Below are 25,592 nucleotides of genomic sequence, written 5' to 3' on the forward strand. Positions count from 1 at the left end.
GCTTTGTTGTTAATGAAATATACAGGCGCATCAGAGGGGCAACAATGAGACGGCCCCCAAAACAGGAATGGCTTTCCAGGTTGAGGCCACTGATACTTTTTTCCCACAGGCAAATGGTGACCAGCTAGGAGGCAGCTAGGAGGTCAGCCGCAGTCAAGCCTCCGAGAGTACATCAAGAAGATGGCCCCCACTGAATGGCTGCTGAGTGAATGCCTCAGGCAACAAAAGCCCAACAATGAGGAGGAGCCTGAGGGGCTATCATTAAAGGACAAGCCCTGCATGGTACGTACCACTAACAAATTGAGGAAGTGGCTGATCAAGAAAACCTACCAGTGGCTGGAAAAGGCAGGGCTAGTTAACATCTTAGTTATGCTGCTATAGGCCAAGGCTGCTGGGTTCCAGAAACATGATCACCTGACAGGCCTCTGTCACCCCACTGGGTCATGGTCTCCTCTCCTCTCCTCTCCTCTCTCTCCTCTCCTCTCCTCTCCTCTCCTCTCCTCGTCTCTCCTCTCCTCTCCTCTCCTCTCCTACAAGGGTATCAGAGGCCAAGCTCTGATTGATTGATTGATTGATTGATTGATTGATTGATTGATTGATGATTGATTGATTGATTGATTGATTGATTGATTGATTGATTGATTGATTGATTGATTGATTGATTGATTTCACTACTGAAAACTGCCATACACCTTGAATAAATGCTCAGATAGGTAAGATTCCAACCAGGAAAGTACATTTCGAGTGATAAAGAATGGTGGTTGGTGGTTGACTGTATCAAATGTGGCTGAATGTGTTTCTGTGGAGTTGAAACCAGATTGGTTTGGATCAAGGAGAAAGTTGATGGACAGGAACTGGGATGGGGTCCAGTGGGCATGTAGTCAGATGGCTACATGTCAAGCTTTTAGATATCGTGTTCTCTGCGAGATGGGTAATGTGGGTAAGGAGGGGGAGGAAAGCATGCAGTCGAACAGCTGCACTCTCTAAGTGAATTGGCAGCTGATAGCTGCAACTTTCTCTGTAAAGAATGAAGCAAAAATGTCATCTGAAATGTTAAATTTGCAGCGGGGGGAGGGTGTATTAAGCAGGATGTGATTAAGATGGAGAACAGTTTGCATTTATCTGTGGTGCTGTCGATCTTGTTGTAAAGCAAACTCTTTGCAGCAGTGAGGAGGAGAAGGAGGACAGCAGAGTCTAGTTACTAGACTGTAGTAGCTCTCGAGATCTTTAGATGTACTGGATGTGCGGCCTTTTCTTTCTGCTACTCTGAGATCACAGCATTCTTAGCAGCTGGATACCCTCCGGACAGACTGAGCAAGCCTGCCGGATGGAGGACACAAACTATCCAGGGATGATCTTAAAATCTAAATTGCATCAGTGGTATCATTACCCTCTATAATGGTGAATGTGCTGAAAGTAAGCAGAGTGGAGGAAACCAGAGAGAGATAGTTAGCTGAAATTGTAATGGAAGTAGAGCATGGATTAGGGAGCAGGGTACTGCTCAGTGAGTTTCAGATTGAACTAATCGAAAAAATGGTCCGAGAGATGCAGAGGGGTAAATGAGAGGGTGTCTGTAGAACAGCTCTGGGCAAGAATGAGCACAAGCTCTTTGCTAGCTCCGTGAGTAGGAGGAGTAGGGGTCGACGATAGGTCAAATGAAGTAATCAGGGGCAGGAAGTCAGCTAAACTCAGGTCGTGCAAATGAATGTTGAAATCCCCCAGAACAAGCAAGGACACTCATGCTCAGAGATAGATGACAGCAGTATGGTGGTTGATGGGAGATCACAACCACATAGACCTTAACCAGAGCTGTCACCAGAATATCATGGTTTTCAAAAGGGGCATACTTGTGTGAGGGGAAAAGTGAATCCAATGTCTACGATTTGAAAATTAACAGAGCAGTCCCAATGCACCGCCCCCAAGTATGGAATGTGTACTTGGCAGAGAGTGTGGCTGGGGTGCCAGTGTTATGAGGTTTGATTCAAGTCTCCGTGACTTGCTCTCCAGAGATATCTAAACAGAGGTGGCTAGTTTAAGAGATTATAGTACAGCATACAGACATATTTTTGCAGTACTGCATGGTTAGACTAGCTTCCGACACTAATCATACCGGAATGAACATTCACAAAAAGTAACCAGGATGTTAAAATGCTCTTATATAACATTTCACAAGTGCCACATATACAGTATAAGATGTTATATAAGAGCATTTTATACAGTATGTTAGTGTGTCTATGTAAAGAAGGAAGAGAGGCAAAGACAGGAGGGTGAGGTGAGAGAGAGAGAACAATCTATGGAGGAACACTTGCAACTCACTGATCACCGCTCAGGACCATGACAGTAATGCACTGAAAGTGTTGTTGCTCGCATTTTAGATTTGATGTGTAGCCACATCTTCATCCGTCCAAACAGCATTGCATCAATTCCCTTTCAATCATCCAGTTATGTTAATTTTCCAGATTACGGTAATTGTTCCTGTGACCACTCAAACTTCCCAAAAACATTGTGTACTCAGAGCAGGGAGCAGAGATCCACAGGTAAAAATTGGTATTTGCTCAGTTTAAAGTGTGTAATTTTATATTTGACAGATGATCCCTGATGAAATCTTTCACGCCTGGCCTCCTCTTAATCTCCAGATTTGTCCACTGTACAAGTGTTGGTCATGGACAATGTTTGCTTCCCTATATTTCATTTTCCTCCTCAATAGGCACAACATCCCTGATTTTGCGGTGGTCTCTGCTATATATGGTTCTTTCAGCTGATATGTATATTTGACCTACGTACCTTGTATAGGCAGTTTTACAGCATTGTTTGTATCATGCACGTTTATGCCTCCCCAGGAAACACACTTGGTTCCCTTGACTTTGACAACATGAGAGCACAAATGACTGTACAATGCTGCACTTTTCATGTAGTCACGGCACTCAGCATTATGTGCATACTCGACCACATCTACAGCGTTTTTTCCTTTACTCAGATAATTCCCCTTTCTCACGCCGTCCCGATACCGACCATGTCCGGTTTTGTGTTTTTGTTTATCTTCTTATGGCAGTCACCTGCCTCGCACATCGCTCACTTGTGCACAGTAAGCATTTGCTCTTTGCTCTGTAATATACACTTCACCTGCTATGGTTGTCTACTGAGCTCCACTGCTTTACTGAGCATCAAATCAGACATTAGCATTCTCTCAACATCTAAATTTGTGGAGGCAGGATCAATCATGAATTTTATTCACTTTCAGGACAAAATAGTTACCCAGTAGTTATCTACAGTCTATCCAATAGTTATCCAATAGTTATCTACAGTCTCTGTCATTTTTCATCCTGTTTCCCCCTGATTGTGAGAGTCTTGTATATGTGCCCAGCGAGCAATGCAGCATACACACCTGAACCTCTGCCTCTTCTTCATTGAGTTTGATCATTATGCGTACCAGTGAAACCTTTCTCTAGCTGCACAGTGGAAGACAGGCAACTCAAAAGTGACTGCACCCAAGTGTTCTCACAACACCAGAGGGCACTCTAGCCTTACAAAAATCGCAGTGGGCGCATATATACACAAATATTTAGAACTAATAAAGAAAAGTATTTAATGTGGCAATTTTCAACAAATACAAATGACATAAATTACAATTAATATGAAACAATGATAAATAACAGCAAATAAAGAAAAAAATTGGTAAATAAAAAAGTATGACAAAGGATGAGGAATCACCATCCCTGCTACATAGCTGGTGAAAGCAAAAATAGTCTCATTTTGCTACACTGACCCCAACAAACCCGGCACCCTCTGTTTTCTTCTTTCTTTTTCTCCTTCTGTTTCTGCTGTTGTTGGTCCCCAGGCTGCCGCAGTTTTTCCACTTTGCTGGCTCATCTTTCAGGACCCTCCCCCACTGGATGCCGCTTCTACTTCTTCCCACTCTTCTCACTGATTTTTAGTGTTTCAGTCTTTGAATTGTATTAATTTGCCTTTTAGTTCTCTCTTTTTGGAAGTAATTGTCCAACAATCGAGGTTTTCTTTGCAGGTAAGGTGAGAAGAATTCTGTCACTGCTAACAGATAAGACTTGAGCACAGATGTTTTAACTTAGATATATTTACTGCCATGCAACTTATGGAAATGTGTTGTGATGGAAAACAGCGTGCCATAAGGGGAGATGTAACTATCTGCAAAGTTTATTGAACAGTTGAACAGTCTGGTTTACACCTCTATGTTATTTTGTCCGCAAATGAACATTTTCTCCTGTGCCAAGTTAAGACAAATGTCGACTGACAAAGCAGTTATACAACCTTTTACAATGGAAAAAATAGGTCTGCAATATAGACATCCTACATTCACATTGAGTGTATAAAGCCTTGTTTCACAACTTCATGTACGTGCTATAATTTGTCCTGCCTGTTCTGTCAGAATGCTATGGCATCTTTGCATCTTCCTTGGTTATTAGTAGTAGAGAGTGACTCAGAAAACCTCTTTTTGTCTGGCATGTGTTTTCTACAGATTAGCTACAGAGGAAGTTACTGGGAGTGGGTTCTCTATTTCCTCAGTGTTAACCTCTTTCCTCCTCTGTATATATATACACACACACATATATACATATATATATATATATATATATATATATATATATATATATATATATATATATATATATATATGCTGCTCCCATGCTACTCTAAACCACCAAGTGTGTTTCTCAGCTTTCATTCTGCTAAACTATTCCTGAAAGGATGTGCCATTTTAAAATTTTAAATCAGTTGTGTGAGTTGAATTACATAGTCATAAAACCCTACTTGATCTTCTGTATACTTACAGCAGATTTACCTTCAGGACAAATATTGGCTACAAATGAAATTACCGGGAGTGCGTAGACCATTCAGGCACTCCCAGTCTGTTTCAGCTATTAGTAATGTAATGGTGACCCTTTGCTTTTGTGTGTATGTTTGTGCATCAAATCTCTCATCTATTATATGTTTGTCCAAAATGGGATGAGGTAGCTATATTTTGGTTGGAAATGACACTAAGCCATGGATAAAACTGACCAGGATTAAGTGAGGTAAGCACTATAGGTGAACTTGATTCTTCTTTTGCTGTACATTTCTAAAATTGAAAGTATTTCCTTAGAAAATATCTAGAGTCTACTGCCTTACATAAGTTGTATTATTGCATTATGTATCATATTTGTTTTATTTAGGAGAAAGCTTGAATTCTTTGTTTTATCTTTTGTACAATAGTCTTTGGCCACAAATATCTCATAACATCAATTACAGTTGCACTGCAGTGAAGAAAGTCAACACCATGTCCTAGAATAGCTGCCAAGCTACTATAATCCATCACAGCGTTAGCAAGTAGTTATGTACCCAGGTATTTCAATGTTGCCGCTGATTAAAGACCATCACTTAATGCAGATACATTATTGTGAATTACTCTTATTCAAGATTACATACATACTTGTAATTCTAGACCTCCCTGCTGCTTTTGGCTACATTGCTCATAGTATTTTTTTAATATAAAAACCCCAGCATGTAATTTGAACTAGACAACGCTCTACTGATACCAACTGTCCTTGACGGATTCCAGCTTGTTCTTGTAAATTTTTGTTCCTAATGTATTATATTATTTCATAATGTTCCTATCTGTCATTTAACATCGGTGCATATGAAAGAGGCTAGAGGCCATAACTCCACCTACAACTTTCTCTCACCTCACCCTCCTCTCTTTGTCTCTCTTCCTTCTTTACATAGACACACTGACATACTGTATAAAATACTCTTATATAATAATCAGTTTTAGGAAATTAAGCTAATCAGCACTTGACCAACAAGGCAGAATAGGAGAATATTTTGGCAGAAAAAGCTTTTCAGCAAATTTTTACAAAAACTCACACGCATTTTCCAATGAGCCAACACACAACAATAGTGGTACAAAGTGGTACAAATCCGTGTTTTAATTTGTGTTGCTTTTCTGCTTTTAATAAGCAATTTCATCATCACACAGAGCTGACAGGCCTGTGACGTCATTAGCTGACAGCTACTGCTTCACTCATGAATCTTTATGGTGGTACATTTTAAACCCATTGTTCTCCTACACCGTTTCTAGTAATTTGTTTTGTTTTCTTGACCACTTTATCCTTTTCAGTTTCACAGTGAGGGTGGTGGAGCCTATCCCAGCTGCATATGGGTGAAGGTAGGTCCACCCCTGGGTGAGTTGCCAGCTCATCGCAGGGGGCTAATGTGAGCAATTGCTCAAGGGTACCACCACATTGGTTTGAAGGTGTTCTGGTGTGGCCCCCTACTACCAGAACACCTTCAATGTTTTGTCCACACCGGGTCTTGCACCGAGAACCCAGTCTAGTCCCAAACAGACTGAGCTACCATCACCCCATTTCTCATAATCTCACAAAAATTCATACATATACATTTTAAAATCTCCTCGTTCTAACAAGCCCATAGGCAACAATCAGGCATTTTAAAATTCTTAAAATAAGTGTTTGAAAATGTGCTTTTTAATGACCACTTAAATGTGTGTGGGGAGGGGAAAAGGAACTGCTGAATTTATATCACTCACTCCCATCACTCAAGGGTGATGGGACGTTATGCATATAAGGTAGACATGGACTGAGGTGTTAAGGCATGAGCGGGCCTGGACTGGAGGTGTTTCATTAAGATAGGCAGATTGGGGCATTAGGCATTGGACATAATGGAGGGGCCCACTTTCTGTTAATTTGTCTTTTTCTTTCATTGTTTATCTTTTCTTTTCATCCTTTCATGTTTTTTTCTGTTTTATTTATTCCTCTTCTTGTCTGAATGTCTAATGATGAACTGATTTTGAACATTTGATTGGAAGAGTTTAAAAAGAAGAACTAGGACTAGAAAAGTTTGTGAATTCATCTTACTCCCACAAAAAGGTGTCCAGAAAAACTTTCTGTTTTTGTCATGTGCATGTTTTGATATATAAACATTTATTTTGCTATTTTGTACTTGTAATCTATTTAAAATATCCACCATCGTTACTATTATGAAAAGAAAAAGGTATCACGAAAATTGTTTAATATTCTTACTACAGATTTACACAAGCCATTCAACCTTGTGTGCTCCGTTTAATGGCTTCAACTTTGAGTGCAGGCTTCCACCTCAGGGGTATTGGGTCACTGTATTTTGCTCTGAGGATGGAATACATGTATTTACCTAGCTCTTGCTCACACAACCAGGCTGAAAAAAATACAGGGGTCGGTGGGTTTGGGGTTGGAACAAGAGGAGGAGCCAACAGTGGTTGATGAGGCCACAGCCTACTTGCACTGTGGTGAGGGCCTTTGCTGAAGTTGCTTATGGGAATTTTTGGTGGTTAATGTTTGAGGAGGTGGGTGTATTGCTGAGCAGTGGTGACATTCATTAAGTGTGGGTGCTTTTCTGGGGTCTGTGTCAATGTGGTATCATGGCTGAATAACAGGAATAACATGAAATCTGAGAAGTAGACTTAAAAAAAGCCCCCTCACTCAACCTAAAACATTTTTATCTACCAGCACTGCAATGAAATTATTCTTTTTGGTTTGATTACTCTTTTCTCCAAATACATAGTTCAATTGCTTATGGACATACATTCCATTCAAGTTATTTCTTTTGAAAGTTTTACTTTGAAATATTCTTTTAATTTGCAATATTCGAGTGCTGCATGTGAAAAACTAATGGCCATTGCGTCATGCCTGGCACCATGCACACATCAACTGCTTCAACATGTGATATTTTACTTCAACGTGTGATATTTTACTTGATTCTAGGAGTGGACTTATATATAGTTGCCAGACCATCTTGCAGTTTAGGGACATGAGATCAACTCATCCCTATTTTAGTATCATCATTTTTAAAAACAAAACAGAAATTCTTTCTAAAACCAGACAACTAAATCTTATTTCATTTAAAAGCTATTAGAGCACAGCCAAGATGTTAAAGTGCTATTTTTTTTCTAAATTAAATCTCAAATGTTTTATTTGTCAGAGGAAGACAGTATACAGACCTGGATATACAGTATATGAAAGAAATTTCCCACCTGTTTCTCATTGTTTGCGTGGCGTCATCAGAAATGGAAAAGTTTTTCTTTTGCAAACATACGTGCATTCATACAAATCCACAACAACATTAGCAATTTACATATTTCTCCATGAATATAACAAGTGCGCTTCTCATGGTCATTGTATTGATGGAGCAAATGCACATTTTGTTGGATAACAAACCTAGTACAGTTAGTAGTACACATCTAGCCACACTTCTAGGTGTGTGCTCCACCTGCATCTGAAAAGTGATGTGCATGTATCACGTGTGGTTTCCTGTTTATACAGAGGTGAAAACAATACCATTTTCAAACCATTTTATTCTAGAGCCAGCATTTAAATATCTACAGATTCAGGCACTCTGGGCAAACGAAAAGGGCAAATGAAAAGGGCAAAAGCAACGAAAACTTGCCGTTTTTGGCCATTTTTGTTTGATACTCGCACCAACAGACCATGGCTCATTAAGCTGACACCAGCTTAGAAGCTCCAGTACTGTTTTCACTGTAGAAGTTACTCCAAAATAAGTGAATTAATTAAAATAAATTTTTGGACAAAAATCCATTTAGCTACCAGGCCCCCTTATTGTTAATAAGCTTAAAAAACTATCATACTTAGGGGGTCGTCTAATCATAAGGTCACATCTTAGCTATGCTGTTATAGGCCAAGGCTGCCGGGGTCCGGAAACATGATCACCTGACAGGCCTCTGTCACCCCACTGGGTCATGGTTTCCTCTCCTCTCCTTTCCTCTCCTTTCCTCCTCATCATCAAGCAGACTAGTTATGCTGATTCTTGTGTAGTTTTTCTGCTTCTCCTCCTCCTTCTCCATTCATTTACAGGTATCGCCGCCTTCGGAGCTGCATGATGACCTCCGGCCCCGCTGACCCGCTGTATAAATAGTGTATTTTTGTATGTGGTTCTGTGCTCTGTGCCCGTCCTCTCCTCTCCTCTCCTCTCCTCTCCTCTCCTCTCCTCTCCTCTCCTCTCCTCTCCTCTCTCTTTACCCAGCCGGCCATCAGCTAGAGGGTCCCCCTACATGAGCCTGGTCCTGCTCAAGGTTTCTTCCTGTTAAAGGGGAGTTTTTCCTTGCCACTGTTGCTTGTCTGGGGTTAGGCCCTGGGATTCTGGAAAGCGCCTTGAAACAATTTTTATTGTAAAAGACGCTATATAAATAAAGATTGATTTGATTGATTTGTCAATAATGGCTCAATAGTGGCCATGTGACTAACACCCCCTGTTAAGAATATGTTACCATAGCTAATTTGTAGATGATTTTTGCTGCCTGTGGAGAGGCCACAGTACAGGTGAATGTGAAACCAGAGGTGGAGGTATGATCTGGACTAGATTCATGCTGGTAACGGATTGTGTTTTGGCATCTGCTAGTGTTGCAAGTGTTGTGACGAAAAACCTAAATATATATATATATATATATATATATATATATATATATATATATATATATATATATATAACTGAAATGTGTATATATATAACAGAAATGTGGGTTTCCCCTGACAAACACTCCATTTCTAGTATTGTTGTTTTGTTTTTTTGTTTTTTTAAAAAGTATCTTTACTATCTGTACTATCTGTACAGAAGCTGAAGCTTCTGTAGTTATGGTAGCTTTTCCAAATGATATGATTTTACATGATATGATTTTTATTTTTTGTTTTCACTCATTGTAAAATTGTTTTCACTATTGTTAATTCTGTGTTTAAAGTGAAACTATAAAAGTCAAGCAAATGGTTTGTGTGAAGAGTAAGTGTAAAACTATTTCTTTTGTACTATGCTAAGCTATGTTTGATGTTCATGGTTTGTGGAAAGGTTGGGATGTTTTTACAAGTCCTCTACATGTCTCTGGACCAGTATGATCAAGAGAACTTTAGAGCTCATATAATTATGGCAGCCTGTGGTCTTGTCTCTAAACCTCAGCAACAGCCTCCATTTTGGGTTTTCCATTATTTTACACACTATGTGTATGTTTTATCTTGCTCCACAGAGATTTTGTCTGGTATAGTGTTGAATTTGTTTATGGTAGACCCTTGTGATTTCGTTGACCTATTCGATAATTGTCCATGTGGCCATCCCATTCCATATTTTTATAATTGTATGTAGTTACTATGTAGTTAGGGTCATGCTTAATATTCTCCTGCTAAGTGTCTTAAAAAAATAGTGTGAATGTAGATTGGACAGTAGTTTATAATGTACCAGGCTGTATCTTTTATTGTCTAGAATTATCATTAATACACTTTTGAAAAACAAAAAACAACCTTAAATTATGACTTAATGGAAGCAGTAAAATGGTAAAAATAGTAGAAATAAGTAATTCACCATTCAAGAAGAGATTGAAAATAATCTTTCTGTTAGGTTCAAACTGTTCATATAACAATGCTGTAACTACTTATTATCACTCCCGACCAGAACCCTGACCTACTTTAGCTGATGTTCTATCACCTCGGGATAGCAGGGGACAACCTGAACATCCTGTGACACTCCATCCCCCATTTTCTTATATGTTCCTTTTGTATATATCATGCTTTGTTTTATCATGTGACGCTTATGCTTTATCATATGACGCTTACACTTACGCTTATTGTAATCTTAGATGTTCGTGTGCTCGTATAAGAATAAACCTCACCAGGGCCCACACTTGTAGCCCACACTGCAGACGTGTGGTTGCCCTTGCAGCAAGTAAACTGAAGCTTCCGTCTTATTCCTCTGATGGCAACAGCACGGGAAGAAAACCGATCACTTTCTCCCCAACACTTTCCAAATTCAAACCTTTTTTGTGACTCTAAAATATGCTTTAGGTTAAATAGTAGTATTTGCAGTAGCTTGAACTTGCTTTTTATGCAAAAGTTCCACAATAACATTTTATGAGTTAACAGTAATGAGCGAAAAAAGAATTCGATTTCATTTCGGGCGATGGTAGCTCAGTCAGTAAGGGACTTGGCTGAGAGGTGTAGGGTTTTCGTGCCACTGATAAATTTTTACTTTGCACTGTTCAATATTTTTCCCCAGTGTCCCAAATGATGCAATACATTTGATCGCAGTCACAGGCAGCAGCAAAATACAGACTATTTACAATGTGCAAAATCGAAGCTATGGTAAGCTTATCACAGAACAAAAGTATAAAAATGAAAACAAATTTTTTATATCATACCAAAGCAAGCCAAGCTAGTCGTCACAGATAAAGGAAAAAGAGAAAAATCAACTTTAAGACAAAAAACTGTCCAGAAATTATTTTCAGTTTTGTTGAAGACCCAGTAATTGCAAAAGTGGTCTGCCATTGTCTGTCCACATTGTCTTTAGCATTTTTCCTTTCCCTGGAAACCCTGCTGTTTAGATTAAAGTTTTGGAGTCCCAACAAGATTTACAATGTTTTTCCAGCAGATTTCCTAAGCTTTGGGTAACTGCAGGATTTTGAATTTAATTTGGGGCCTCCTACTGTTCAAGACAAATCTTGATATTACTCTGTTGCATTCCCTAAAATCCTCAGGGGAAAGAGACTAAGAAGGGCTTTCATTTATAATATTTCATTTATGTTAGACATATCTAGAGGCAGTACAGTCTATCTATTTAGATCCACTTGGTTTGTCTTAACAAATACAGTAGATCACAATTTGTTTTTGTATATCGAATGTGTGTTTTGGGATCCAAACCCCCAGATATTTAAAGCAGGGTTGTTCCCTTTAAAACCAAATTTGCTTTTAAAGTCAGGATCCAGTCCCGGCAGCATGGGCAAGCATTGAGGGGGCCGTGCTCACCCATCAAGTCAGTCATGCCCACCCTGGCCTGGACACTAGATATTTTATTTGGTTCATGTTATTTACCTTGGAGTGGTCATCCCTCTATTATTGCTATCTTGATTCTTCAATCATAAGCCTGCCCCCAAATGGTCGTTGTCCAGTCATACATCCTAGTGATACTCTATTGATTCTCTGTCATGTCAAGACAGGCTAGCCAATTACAGATTGCAGAGTTATTGCTTGTTACAGAGTTATACATCAGTCACTGTCACGTAGCTAATGGATGTATGAAATTTCTTCCAAAAAATTAAGGTACGATGTGAACGTGAGTGAGCAGGAAGTAGTGACAATCACTTCTATTGGGAACATAAGCTCTCAAGTAATCAGTAACACTGGAGTAAACATTCATGCTGGGAGAGGTAGCTACAGCAGCTAGGGAGGAACTGGACCAGTGTAGAGCAGTGTAACTCAGGCCATTGCAGCCTAGCGATCTTGGCACAGAAAAGCCCCAAAGATCACTTATGCATGATTTCAACCTTATTTCTCAATCCTTACAGATTTTAAAGCAGTTGCCTAGGCAACTGGAAGCAATGCCTACTGTGTTGACAGCATTTAAACATGGCCTGAGGAGCTAGAACTGCATCCTGTGAAAAGTCATTTTCCACTTTTAAACATGTCTTCACAGCGCATCGCCTAACTATGCATAACCAATGCAAAGCCAATGGGATCAAGTTGGCATTTGAGAAAGACTTGACTCGGAAATAAAAGGAAGAGTGGAAGACAGTGTTTTAAGAAAGTTTCACTTGGTCCACAAATGCTGTCTGCCACTCTACTAAAAGTAGTTGAACCACCCCCACACAAAGACCTCTCTCAGATTTACACCAACTCTGGTCATCATTACTAACCTGTCTTCTGTGCAGATAAGTTACACTGCTCCATGTCTTCCCTAGCTGCTGTAGCTACCTCTCCTATCATGAACGTTTACTCCAGTTTTCAGCTTGACATTACCGTAGTTCTTGTGTGTCCAATAGAAGTGAAGCTGTCTGGTGCTATCTGCTGCCACGGGCTCTCACTATTCTTGTTTCGTTTAAATAAATGGACTCAGACACTATTTTTTTGTTTGCTTGTTATTAGATTTTTGGGATGAACTGCCCTTTTTAGTGAGAAAAATATTTCTCAGCACTGAAAACAAAAGAACTGTTGGTTGAAAAATATAAATAAATATTGCATTGTTTCTGCAGCTGGGTTTGTATGGATCGTATGTCTATTCAAATTATAATGAAATTTTGAGCCAAAATGTCTCAAAGAGACATTAATTTAGGTCAACTATTCTGTAAATCTGTTACAGTGAGCAGAAAATCACAGGCAAAAAAACCCACTTGGGTTCATTATCTCCATTTGAAATTCCTCTACTTTCTGGGTCCTCCTTTATCGATCATTTCACATATTTTGTATAATATATGCACGCTTGCATGCTGTGTGTTTACTCGGAGAAAGACTTCTGGTTGACGCTGTGTATATGTGTCAACTGCATGAGTTGCGCACATTTGGCCCTACTACTGGATGTGTGTCCTGCTTATAATATAAATTGCCTGAAATTTGTATGATTCGTTGTTCAATGAAGAGGGTATCCAAGTTGAGAAGAAAGTGATCAACTGAGTAACTCATCTGAGTTACTTCTTGCAGTTTTAATCTGTTAGAGAAGTCGTTCTTTTCTTGATCTCACAAGCACCAATGTGAGCCTGTCTGGCATCTGTGGCATTGGCTCAACTGGAGTACCAGTGTCTGTGTTTGCGCCTGATGGACCCGAACAAAGCCCTGACCCAGATGTCAACTATGCACACCGTGGTTTTTCCATTTCATATACTGGTGCAATCATAACAAATTTTGTAAAGATTATTCATGTTCCTTTCCACTCCACACCTTCCAACCAAGCTTCCAGCAGCTTCAAAAGGGATTTTTATTTTCAGGCCTTTAAAAAAATTGGAATAAACAAGCATTAGAGTACTAGGTGGCTATGCCTAATGTGTATTTGATGCAAAATTAAGATCATTCAATCCTGCCTAGTACCACATGACCTTGCCTGAAGTATTCTGTTTCTGCTTCCCCTGTTAGAAATGTGGCAGCACTATTAGGTAGAGGGATGTCAGGTTTACTGGTTTTCAAAAGGGTCATATGCAAAACTGACTTTTTCAGTGATTTCAGAACATATATTTGTATATCTGGTGTTGGCACGAGTTCAATTCACCTTGCTATTCTATACAGCTGCTCAGACAAAGACTGAAAACTGGGACCGAGGCGCGCTCCCTTGAGTAGCCAAAAGCCACTTCCTTTGCTGGATCTATCATGACCAGATTGTACAGTGACAAAGACCAGGGGCGTGGATCCAAGTGCAAACCTAAGGAAAGAATGATCATACCAAAGTTGAGGAATCCAACTCTTTAACACAGGTGGAGGCAACAGGTCATAGAGGACAGGCCAGGCAGAATCAGACAGACAGAATTGCCATACTTCTGCATTTAGGTCAACAGACTATCAGGTCAATCAGGCTTATTTGTCAATGAGACATGGCAAGGAGGCAGTATTCCTGAAGCACAGTACGAGGGCAGTGTGCAGTAGTTAGAGTGGCAATGACATTATCTTGGGAAGGAGTTGCTGGGTTATACTGAGCCGCACGTTCTGCACTAAAGACCGTTGCTAACCTTCTCAGTTAGATCCAGTAGGCAGGCTGCTGTTTGTGTAGCATCAAACTGAGGGGAAGAAAGGCAGCAAAACATTCTCACAAGGACTTACGCAGCACTTGAGGCAACTGCTTCCGAGCAGCAGTACACGTCAGCGGGTGTGCCTCAAGGCTGAGCAGGCATGCCTCAAGACTTATGAGAGTGACTCTCTGCCTGTCACTCTGAAGCTGGTCTGTGTAATAACAAAGGTCTAAACAACCCTACCCAGTTCTGTAGCTTAGCCCAATTGCTTGTGAAATGTGTGTCCATGCCCAGCTCCTCAAGTACTTGGTTAAATTCAGTTCTGAACTCCAGCAGACTTCTCAGCATTTCACAAGTTCTGTTCCAATGTGTGCTGTATGGTACAATCTTGTACCAGAGTTTTACCAGAGTTTTTTTTATCATTGGGTCATTTGTCATTGACTATTTCCTTACAGCCTGTACTAGCTTTCTTGTTCTTGATATGATAGAATATGCAATTGGGTGCTTCATGACAGCTTTCAAGGTGAGCTTAAGTGTGAGCCAGGCATGGTATTCTGTGGAACTTGTTGTACTCCCCATCATCTGACAGGTCAAGTTCTCAGCAAAGAGATAACAGAAATGCAACTAGACAATTTATTTTCATTAAAGGTTAGATAGGCTGCAGACCTTAGGGTAGTCTGCCCCACACTCCAGTCTAGAAGGTGGCGGTAATGTACCTACAAGCTGTTTGCTGTTCACTATAGAACACACCTGATCTTTGTTTACCTTGATTAAATGTTGGGGATTTAGACAGCCTGTCTTTTAACCAGTGCCAAATTGTGCCACTATATTCCTATATCTTTCAGAGCTATTGTAATTGTGGAGCCTTTATTCAATTTTACGCAAGGATTCTTTGATTTGTGTGTTTGTAGTAGCATTTAGAAATATCACATGAGATTCTGGATTTTTGGGATTTTTGCTGAGCTTTACTTTCTGGTTAAATCATTCAGTACACCTGAATTGTACTGCATTGTCTGCCCGTGGGTCTTTCATTCCTGAAACCTTAACAGCTGGGACTTTGTTATCACCCTGGGTTTTACAGCAGGGATGATAACAAACATTTCTTACACTTTTAGCACCCTAATTTCTTTTCCATGCGATCACACATTTAATACTGTATGTTTATAAGGAACTTCAATATTTGCCATGACATTAATTATGATTTCAATGTGACAGTTATACATTGTAAGTTTTACCAGATGTATACAACTTGGCATTTTATATTTACAGTGAATATTGAGTAAATAAGAGCAAGTACATTCATTTCCATTGTCTTGAACTCTATTTAATGATTATGACAATTGTTACAATTACCATACAAATTAAAAAAAAAAAAAAACAGATAAATGTATTCGGCACTATAATCATACTCATCGTGGTCTCCAGACTCTGCACTTCTTTTTGGTTCATCCGACTCTGCTTTGATCCACATTACATTCAACCTTCTCCTGCACCCCTGGTGCTTCTAAAATCTCCTCCATTCAGTGAGCAATAGACTCCCCATTGTGAGGGTTCTCCATTCGGAGTAGATTATGCACAGCATGGTGAACCTAGATGATAAAAATATGCTGAGAGACGCATGAAGGGGGCTCTTATACCTCTCTTGCTCCAACCACCCACGCAGAAGGGCAGTTTCCTGGCATCCTTCATGGCATCCATCTGTTTCCTTTACGAGGCAGTTGCTTTTATGTTTCTCACAATCATATTCAAGAAATTCCATATAGGACTCTGTCGCTTTCTCACAATTTTTGTTGCCATATTGCCAGGTACACCAGTGATGACAAGCAGTGTTACTTGTGCCATTCTTATGCAATCTGGAAAACTTTAAATAACAAATTAATATTGATGGCTCATTGTGGAATGTAAAACAGCAGAGGGTTATTACATCAATAATGGAAAATGGAGACTCGACCAGTTGAATTTTTTGATGGTGTGTCATAAATAGCTCCACTTTTTCACCTTTTCCTCCTTTATTTCTTAAGTGCCAATTTTAAGATCCTCCCTGTAGGTGTTGATATTCAAGACCTGGAGATCCAGCATGTTCCACCTTCTCTGCACTGTATTTTATTGTGAAGTATATACCGGTAACTGAAACATACTAATGCAAACAAAAACTAATGTTCACTTCAAAACACTGATTAAGCTGTCCTTGTCAACTTTTAGGAGTTATAATGCAGTTTACAGCCTTTCTTTAACAAGGTACAATTACGGTGAATTAACTGATTGTAAAACTATTTACCAGCAATCCAGTGAAATGACTGGTAAAGTTGGTGAATCATCTTGATCAAACTCATATGGCTGTTAAAAAATGTTGTTTTTGCCATTCCTAACAGTGAAGAAGTATGTAGTCACAGACACTACAGTGGCAGGACAGAAATGATGCAGCAGTCCCTCCCATGGAAAAACTTCTGCAGTAATTCACAGGCAGTAAACAGAGTTATTATGTAGTTATTAGTTATTATAGAGTGATTTGATGACAAAATTAAATAAAAAATCTATTTATGAAACATTTAAAGTACCAAAGACATCCTATGTGTCATTTCTTTGCTGTAACAGTGACTCTTTTTTTAACCAAGCAGCCAAGAAACCTTTTCTATTTATTTATTTAAGTTTCTAAACATAGTGGAGTACAACAGAAAAGTAAATTGGGAAAAAAGAATGTAGTTCAAAATAGCACAAACTCAAAGCTAATTGTCAAATCATTATTCTTACTTCTTTACTTTACCCTCATTTAAATTTGATAAAAAATAAAATAAATTGGTTTGTTAATGATGTCCTCAAATCCAGAATCTTTTGGCAAACTTTTTCTAATTATTGACCTCTTATTATTGACTGAATTGACTTGTGTTTGTGTGTGTGTGTGTGTGTGTGTGTGTGTGTGTGTGTGTGTGTGTGTGTGTGTGTGTGCGTGCGTGCATGCGTGTGTATGAAACCTGTGCCCCATTTGTCTCTCGAGAGCCCATTATGGCCAACATGCTGATGGAATCTCTAGGGTTAAGCCTCTGATAGGTTCCAGATCCTGCTGGTGTGTGTAAGAGAATGGCAAAGGAGTGAGGAGGTCTTACTGCTGCTCTGATTTATGCGGGTCAGGCTAAAGTTGAACCCCTCTTTGAATTTCTGTACCACGTCAAGCCTCAACTCAGCACGATGCACACAGCTTAATTTCACATCTGGTTGTTTTCCACCGCTTTGATGAGTGTTTAACAAACTCTTTTATAGTTAAATACTAAAACTAAACCTCATTTACAGGCGTAAGAATGTGTTTTTAATTAATCTGCCAAGCTTTAAGCATTGTCTTAAATAACATACATTTTCCACAAAAATTATTTTATACTTGGTCCAACTGTGTGTTCTTATAACTTAATTATTTTCTCTTTTGTCTGTCAACAACAACACTGCAATTTATAAATGGGTTAGATATGCATTTGACTTTTTTAGGGGGAATCATTATTCCAAGTCAAAGTACAGACAATTAATTTTGGCACTGTGTTTTGTTATGTTTGCCTGTTTCAGAAATTATGTTTTTTTTTCTTTTTACAATGTCTTTAAATCTGTTTTCCCTTAGGACCATGTACACTTCAAAAAGCTCTCCTGGTGTCCTCTTGCTTTTTAACTTCCTCATTAGTCTGGGGGACTGTTTGGACCCAGGCGACTCAAATGTGTGCAGCCTCTGGGAGAGGTGAGACTTATTTGACTGGAACTAACATACACTGTGGCTGTATATATTTTTCTATTTTCTGAGAGCATGGGAGTGTCATGATCTGGCTCAATGATCAGACAAAGAGCAGGAATGCAATAGTTCAACCTGAGTGAAGAAAAAAATATTTATTTAGAGAGAAACAGGAGAGGAGCTTTTAGTCCACAACAGCTAGACTAAAATTTTGGATGGATGCTGTGTTTTTGTCCCTCCTAAGGACAGTCAGAATCTCTGAGTAAATAGAGAGGTGGGCTGGCCTAGATGCAGGGCTTCCTGCGTAACGATTGGAGCAACTGCCTGAAGGCTAAATCCCTTTTCGTTTAACAGCAAATTTTAAAACATACAGATGGAAGAGCATTTTCAAGTTCTTTCCAGTTTAGTTTATCTTGGTGCTGTATTACATTTCCATTATAATACATTTTAAATAAAAAAAACGTTGGTTTCCTTCCTTGAGTTTAACACATTTCAGAGATTTCTTTGTTTGTTATAGTTCCAGGTTTAATATAGTTGCATTATTTTGTTAATTCATACTGTGGCATCAAGGCAGCCATACATATAATATAATATAGTCAACATTTACCCTTACAATGACAAATTTAAAATTAATTATTAAAATCATTGTTATGCTGATGACACTCAGCTTTATCTAGCCATGAAACCAGAGGAGACAGAGAAGTTAGTGAAGCTTCAGACCTGTCTTAAAGACATAAAGTCCTGGATGTCTTCAAATTTCCTCCTCCTTAACTCAGGAAAAACTGAGGTCATGGTGTTTGGTCCTGAACCTCTCAGGGATAGATTAGATCACATGATCACTCTAGATGGTATCTCATTAACATCTAGTCTCTGTGTAAGGAATCTTGGAGTAACTTTTGATCAAAATCTCTCCTTCAACTCACACATTAAATTAGTCTCTAATTAGCCAGAGTTCTGACAGGTACTGACAAAAGAGATCACATTACTCCTGTACTGGCGTCTCTTCATTGGCTGCCCGTTAAATTTAGAATAATTTTTAAAACCCTTCTTTTGACCTACAAGGTCCTCAGAGGCCTAGCTCCATCCTACCTGGAGGAGCTAGTGACACCTTGTCCAGGTACGGGAGGCTGACTCCATCGCTACTTTTAAGATTAGGCTTAAAACCTACCTCTTTGAAAAAGCTTATTGTTACTAATTCTGTAGTTCCAGTTATTATCATAGACAGACAAATTATCATACTTAGGGGGTCGTCTAACCATTAGGTTAACATCTTAGCTATGCTGCTATAGGCCAAGGCTGCCAAGGTCCAGAAACATGATCACCTGACAGGCCTCTGTCACCCCACTGGGTCATGGTTTCCTCTTCCCTCCTCTCCTCTTATCTCATCTCCTCTCCTCTCCATCAAGTAGACTAGTAATGCTATTTCCTGCATAGTTTTTCTGCTCCCCCCCCCCCCCCCCCCTTCTGTATCCATTTACAGGTATCACCGCCTTCAGAGGTGTATACTGACCTCCGACCCCGCTGACCCACTCAACCAGCAGCTTATTCAATTCAATTTAATTCAATATAATGTATTTTTGTATGTATTTCTATGCGCTATGCCTCTCCTCTCCTCTCCTCTCCTCTCCTCTCCTCTCCTCTCCTCTCCTCTCTCTCCTCTCCTCTCCTCTCCTACCTATTCTATCCTCTACCTGTCCTCCCCCTTCTCCTCTCTCTCTACCCAGCCATCAGCAGGAGGGTCCCCCTACATGAGCCTGGTCCTGCTCAAGGTTTCTTCCTGTTAAAGGGGAGTTTTTCCTTGCCACTGTTGCTTGTCTGGGGTTAGGCCCTGGGATTCTGGAAAGCGCCTTGAAACAATTCTGATTGTAAAAGACGCTATATAAATAAAGATTGATTGATTGAAATCTGATTTTCATGGCAAGGATGCCAAGATGTATGTTAAGCTCAAAAATCAGTTTTGGGAAATGAATGGAGGACAGTATTTACCAATAAATAAATAAATAGACCATTTTTTTGTTGAGGCCAGATAATGAGTTTATCCTCTGAAACACCAGGAACTGCCACTGCCAGAGTAAGCTGTTTAGAAGTACTCAATATTGCAAGTTAAAGTGTTTCGTGTACTGTTCATTTACAGTGCTAGGGCAGACCAATGACCTTCCCATCACAACAGCAACTACTTTAGTTTTTATTATTGTTTTACTTTTCAGTTTCACCACCTCAGTAAAGGAGTCCTATTTACATCCTTATGATCAAGTGACAGAAGAGGCTTGCTCAGACCCTCGGACTGCCGACAGATGTTTGCATCACAGGTAACAGCAGTGGTAAATCATTTCCTGCTTTTGCTGATTTTCTGTTCCTATTGGTAAGGCTTCTTAGCTTCCTGTCTATGTGTTTTCTTCAAGGATCATCTACAAGACAGCCTACAGACAGGCGGTAAAAACTGAATATCGCAAGAGGTACCAGTGCTGTCCAGGCTTTTACGAAAGCAGAAACAAATGTGTCCGTAAGTAATGATGTAAAAATCTTCACTAAAAACAAATATAATCTTCTCTCACTTTAAAAGAAATAGTTATATTTACAATCATTATTATTTGGTAAACTGAAACAAGCCTCAAATATTCCTTTTTGAATTCATAAAAATCTGAAATATTATGTATTTAAATTTGAAACACAGTAAATAATGTTTAAGATCACATGAGAGTATTCAATAATTTATTAATTTATATATGTTTTTTATGTTCACAGTAGTGTAGTTCAATTTAAATACCTGCATTTTAAATAAATGCTGGAATCAGAATGTGAAATGTCTGTTATTTATCTAATTTTATTTGTTGATTACCAGATCTTCAATAGTGCAAATAACATTAAATAGATCCTCAAATATGAATAAAGCAAAATATAGAACAGATGAATAATAAGTAAATTAAAATAAATACTAAGTCCAAAATAAAAAGTTAGAGAAATAGCGCTTTTGCTTCCTTCGTCCTGTCTTTTCTAATGTTCACCATTGAACCACATTCGTTGATACCAATTTACATGCTGATAAGACTGTTGTAGATCCTAGTGGTGAGAATAACTAGAGCCTCATTTACTTATGGTTTGCATGCACTAAACGTGCAAAGTTGATATCACCTGCCATATTGGACACTGCTTGCACATTCCATGCAATGGATGTTAGTCTATGATTAACTGGAACTACAGAATTAGTGTCTGTGTAGATTCTGAATCATCCATTTCATCGTATCCAAGATAGTTTTCTCTGTCAACTGGACTGTGTTTCTTCTCTTTGAAGACGTTTCGCTGTCTGAAGAAGGCTTCTTCAGTTCTGAACTCACTGGGGACTGAGCTTGAAAATATAGCCCCTGTGGACCAATGGCATGTTAATGATCTGAGTGGTCACCTGAGAGTCATTGGCAGGGTCGTTGGTAGGGTCATTCACCTAGTTTCGGTTGAGGTGTCTCCCCTTTGTCTGCTGGCTCACTTGGTGGTGAGTCTCCAGGTCTCCTGGAATGGTGTGAACATTTGGTTTGTTGTTGGAAGGAGTGGAAGACTGCATTGTACGTGGGATAGGATAGGAAGTGCCTCAGCCCACCACCTCCTGTCACTAGCTCCTCCAGGTAGGATGAAGCTAGGCCTCTGAAGACCTTATAGGTCAGAAGAAGAATTTTAAAAATTATTCTAAATTTAATGGGCAGCCAATGAAGAGATGCCATTACAGGAGTTATGTGATCTCTTTTGTCAGTACCTGTCAGAACTCTGGCTGCAGCATTTTGGATCAACTGGAGGCTTCTTAAAGAGTTGTTTGGACACCCTGATAATAAAGAATTACAATAGTCCAGCCTGGAAGTAACAAATGCATGGACTAACTTTTCAGCATCATGCCATGTCAGTAGTTTCCTGAGCTTTGCGATGTTCCTCACGTGAAAAAAGGCACATCTAGAGACTAATTTAATGTGTGAGTTGAAGGAGAGATTTTGATCAACAGTTACTCCAAGATTCCTCACACAGAGACTAGATGTTAATGAGATACCATCTAGAGTGATCATGTGATCTAATCTATCCCTGAGAGGTTCAGGACCAAACACCATGACCTCAGTTTTTCCTGAGTTAAGGAGGAGGAAATTTGAAGACATCCAGGACTTTATGTCTTTAAGACAGGTCTGAAGCTTCACTAACTGCTCTGTCTCCTCTGGTTACATCGATAAATATAGCTGAGTGTCATCAGCATAACAATGAAAATGTATTCCATGCGGCTGAATAATGTTTCCTAAGGGAAGCATGTACAAGGTGAAAAGGATTGTTGTTAAAATATGAAAATTTCTGGATAAAAAACTGAATACCTAATGAGTTTTCGATTTTATTTCTACCCAACGATGTGTCCATGAGTGTTTGCATGTGTGGGAAAAAAACACTCTGATGTGCAATCATGAACACGAAAGCAATACTTTTAATATGTGCTTTTTATCTACAGCTCGCTGTACCATGGAGTGTGTGCATGGTCGATGTATTGCTCCAGACCAGTGCCAGTGTGAAAGAGGCTGGCGAGGCGATGACTGTTCCAGCGGTAGGAATCTGGCTTTCCCTCACTAGTGGCCACACACATATAGCATCTGTTACAATCAAAATTGTTTCTAGGCGCTTTACAGAATCCCAGGGCCTGACCCCCAACAAGCAACAGTGGCAAGGAAAAACTCCCCTTTAACAGGAAGAAACCTTGAACAGGACCAGGCTCATGTAGGGGGACCCTCCTGCTGATGGCCGGCTGGGTAGAGAGAGAGGAGAAGGGGGAGGACAGGTAGAGGACAGAATAGGCAGAGATCAGGAAAAGATATTAATAGTACAAACTGCTGGTATAAGAGTAGAGTGGGTCAGAGGTCGGCAGGCAAGCATACAGCTAAAAATTCGGCTAGACCTGTAGATGAATACGGGGGGAGCAGAGAAACTATACAAGAAACAACATCATCAATGATCAACTCCGGCAGCCTCAGCCTATAGCAGCATAAATACGATGTTAACCTAATAATTAGATGACCCTCTAATTAGACGACAAATGCATGGACAAATCTTTCTGCATCATGCCACATCAGTAGCTTCCTGATCTTTGCGATGTTTCTCAGGTGAAAAAAGGCACTTCTAGAGGCTACTTTAAATTTCCATTGAATTCAAAACATCCCTTTCAAGGTAATTTAAAAATGAACTACAAATTGTTTTTACAATATTATTGTCTATATGGATTTATACAGAAAGGCACAGAGGAATAAAATACATACTTGCCAAAGTATCATTAATCTTTTTGTCATATGTGAATATGAGTGAAGTGAACAATAATAAACAAAAAGACTAAAAAGAATGTAGCCTAACCATTTTTCAAGATATATGGGGTAAATATTTCTTAAGGAATATAAATATAAATCCGGGGAAATAAAATAAAATTTCAGACATAAAATCAAGACAGCAGGAAAAAAAATGTATGTGTGCAAAATGTGTGTTTTATTTACAGTAATTACGGTATCCATACATTCAAATATTACCGTAGTCTAAAGTTAAACAAAAATTGACATCTTACATTTGATCAAGCATTGATAGAAAGTGTTGATGTTGATATTTTCCACAACCTTCATGCAGTTTCATCAAAGTCATGTGGGTCAATAGTGCACAGTGCTCCTCCTTTCTACTCCTGCACAGCCATAGGATTATTTTAATGGGTAGTGGATCGCTCCTGAGAGGGAAAAGGGGTTAAGCGGAAATGGAAAATATTATCCCTGCCTTTTTTCATGCATGACCTAGTTTTTCCCCCACTCTCTCTCTCTCCTACAATTCTTACTTTGTTTTATTCTCACACATTTGCTCTCCAGCTTTGGGGAGTTTTGGCAGAATAAGTTAAACACTTCTGAGAGTCTGTATTATGAGCTCTCTTAATGTTATGGGAAGAAATAGGAGGGTATGACCAATACTTTCTTAATGAATACTCATAGGACAGAAGGAAAGCAGGGGGCAAAGTCTAAGTCTTTAATCGTTGGCCATATTGAGAAAGTGCTGTTAGACACAGGAATTAAAAACTAACTCCTAGATTGAGTTAGATGCCCATAGATAATGTGAACTTTGGACACTCAGGAGAAATCCTACCAACAAATCCTAAATTCACAGTGGAATTTTCTCACCATAGCATACATTTTTCATAAAGATGCCATTACTGAAGCATTTGCATTAATTACTGGGTGTACGTTATTAAAGTGTCACAGCTTATATCACAAAAGAGTCACCTATATTAGAATTGTCCCGCAGTTTGCATTTGTTTTGTTAAACTCAACAAAGCTTTTTTGTTGAGTTTATATAATGTATTAATTGAAAGCTCTATTTTCAAATCAGATCTCTAATTTGTATTATTATTTTTATTGTTGTTGTTGTTTACATGTGTTCAAATCAAATTGTAGTACATAGGCAGAGAGTGTGAAATCATAATCATGTTTAACTTCTTTTCTTGTATTTACAGCACTTATGTCACTTTAGGGATCGGAGTGTTACTGGAAACTACTGCTCTGAAATATTAGAAACCATAGGAGACGAAAGTTACAACCTCTGTTGTAAATATGTGTAATGTGTGTGAAAATAGGCTGCTCTAGGGAAAAAAGGATAAATTAATTTCAAAATCTTTAGATGTGTATGTGGTAGTATTTAATTTTCTCAGATACATTTTCCTGATACTCTCAGTACAGTGATGACAGGTTTGGAATTAAAGTCAGCAAAAACAACCAAATATTCTTTTGTCTTTATTTTTTCCAGACTGTGATGACAATCATTGGGGATCAGCTTGCAGGCAGTCATGTAAGTGTAAGAATGGAGCTCTGTGTGATCCTATCAAAGGAACCTGCCAGTGTCCTCCAGGGTTTGTCGGGCGCTACTGTGAGGACGAATGTCCAGCCGGGAACTTTGGGAAAGGTTGTCTGCAGAAGTGCAAGTGTGGGACTGGAGGATCCTGTCATAAAGCAACTGGAGAATGTTTATGTCGGGATGGATTCACTGGGACCTTGTAAGTGCCTTAACAGCCTGCATGAATGGAAAAACAATTATTTCTGTATTTCCCAAAAAATGTAATTATTATAGTATTTTGACAAACCAAAACCAGACTTCAAAAAATGCACTGAAATTGAGATGATGTTTATGGATTATTATTAATATTGTCAGAAATAATCTGTAAAAGTTTTATAATGACACTTCCATAAGTGTCATTATACATCCATATGTATATATTTGGACACTGACAAATGTTTTGTTAATTTAATTGTTTACCAAAGCATATTTAACTCACAAGGACCCAAAAAGTATAAAACAACAATGGTATTTATAGAATTTCCATGAAAATGATAAATAGATAGGCTTCACCACAAGACCCTT

At 39.0% G+C, this 25,592-nt stretch overlaps 1 protein-coding gene across 8 annotated transcripts in view; it reads left to right on the forward strand.

The window, feature by feature from the left end:
* Positions 1–3,781: 3,781 nt before the first annotated feature.
* Positions 3,782–25,592, forward strand: part of pear1 (platelet endothelial aggregation receptor 1) — a 43,440-nt gene continuing 21,629 nt past the window's right edge. The window contains exons 1-9 of one of the 8 annotated variants that reach the window (XM_057046258.1): positions 3,782–4,026; positions 4,990–5,048; positions 5,990–6,052; positions 6,131–6,178; positions 18,093–18,206; positions 20,405–20,506; positions 20,600–20,700; positions 22,669–22,761; positions 24,981–25,227. In XM_057046258.1, coding sequence (XP_056902238.1) covers positions 18,097–18,206; positions 20,405–20,506; positions 20,600–20,700; positions 22,669–22,761; positions 24,981–25,227 — 653 coding nt within the window. In that variant the 5' untranslated portion in view covers positions 3,782–4,026; positions 4,990–5,048; positions 5,990–6,052; positions 6,131–6,178; positions 18,093–18,096. Of the gene's footprint in view, positions 4,027–4,989; positions 5,049–5,989; positions 6,053–6,130; positions 6,179–6,298; positions 7,295–18,092; positions 18,207–20,404; positions 20,507–20,599; positions 20,701–22,668; positions 22,762–24,980; positions 25,228–25,592 lie in introns of those variants that run through there. The other 7 variants (XM_057046254.1, XM_057046259.1, XM_057046253.1 and 4 more) reach the window with 7 other exon arrangements.

Source organism: Takifugu flavidus, chromosome 10, assembly GCF_003711565.1.
Source record: "Takifugu flavidus isolate HTHZ2018 chromosome 10, ASM371156v2, whole genome shotgun sequence".
Lineage (NCBI taxonomy): Eukaryota > Metazoa > Chordata > Actinopteri > Tetraodontiformes > Tetraodontidae > Takifugu > Takifugu flavidus.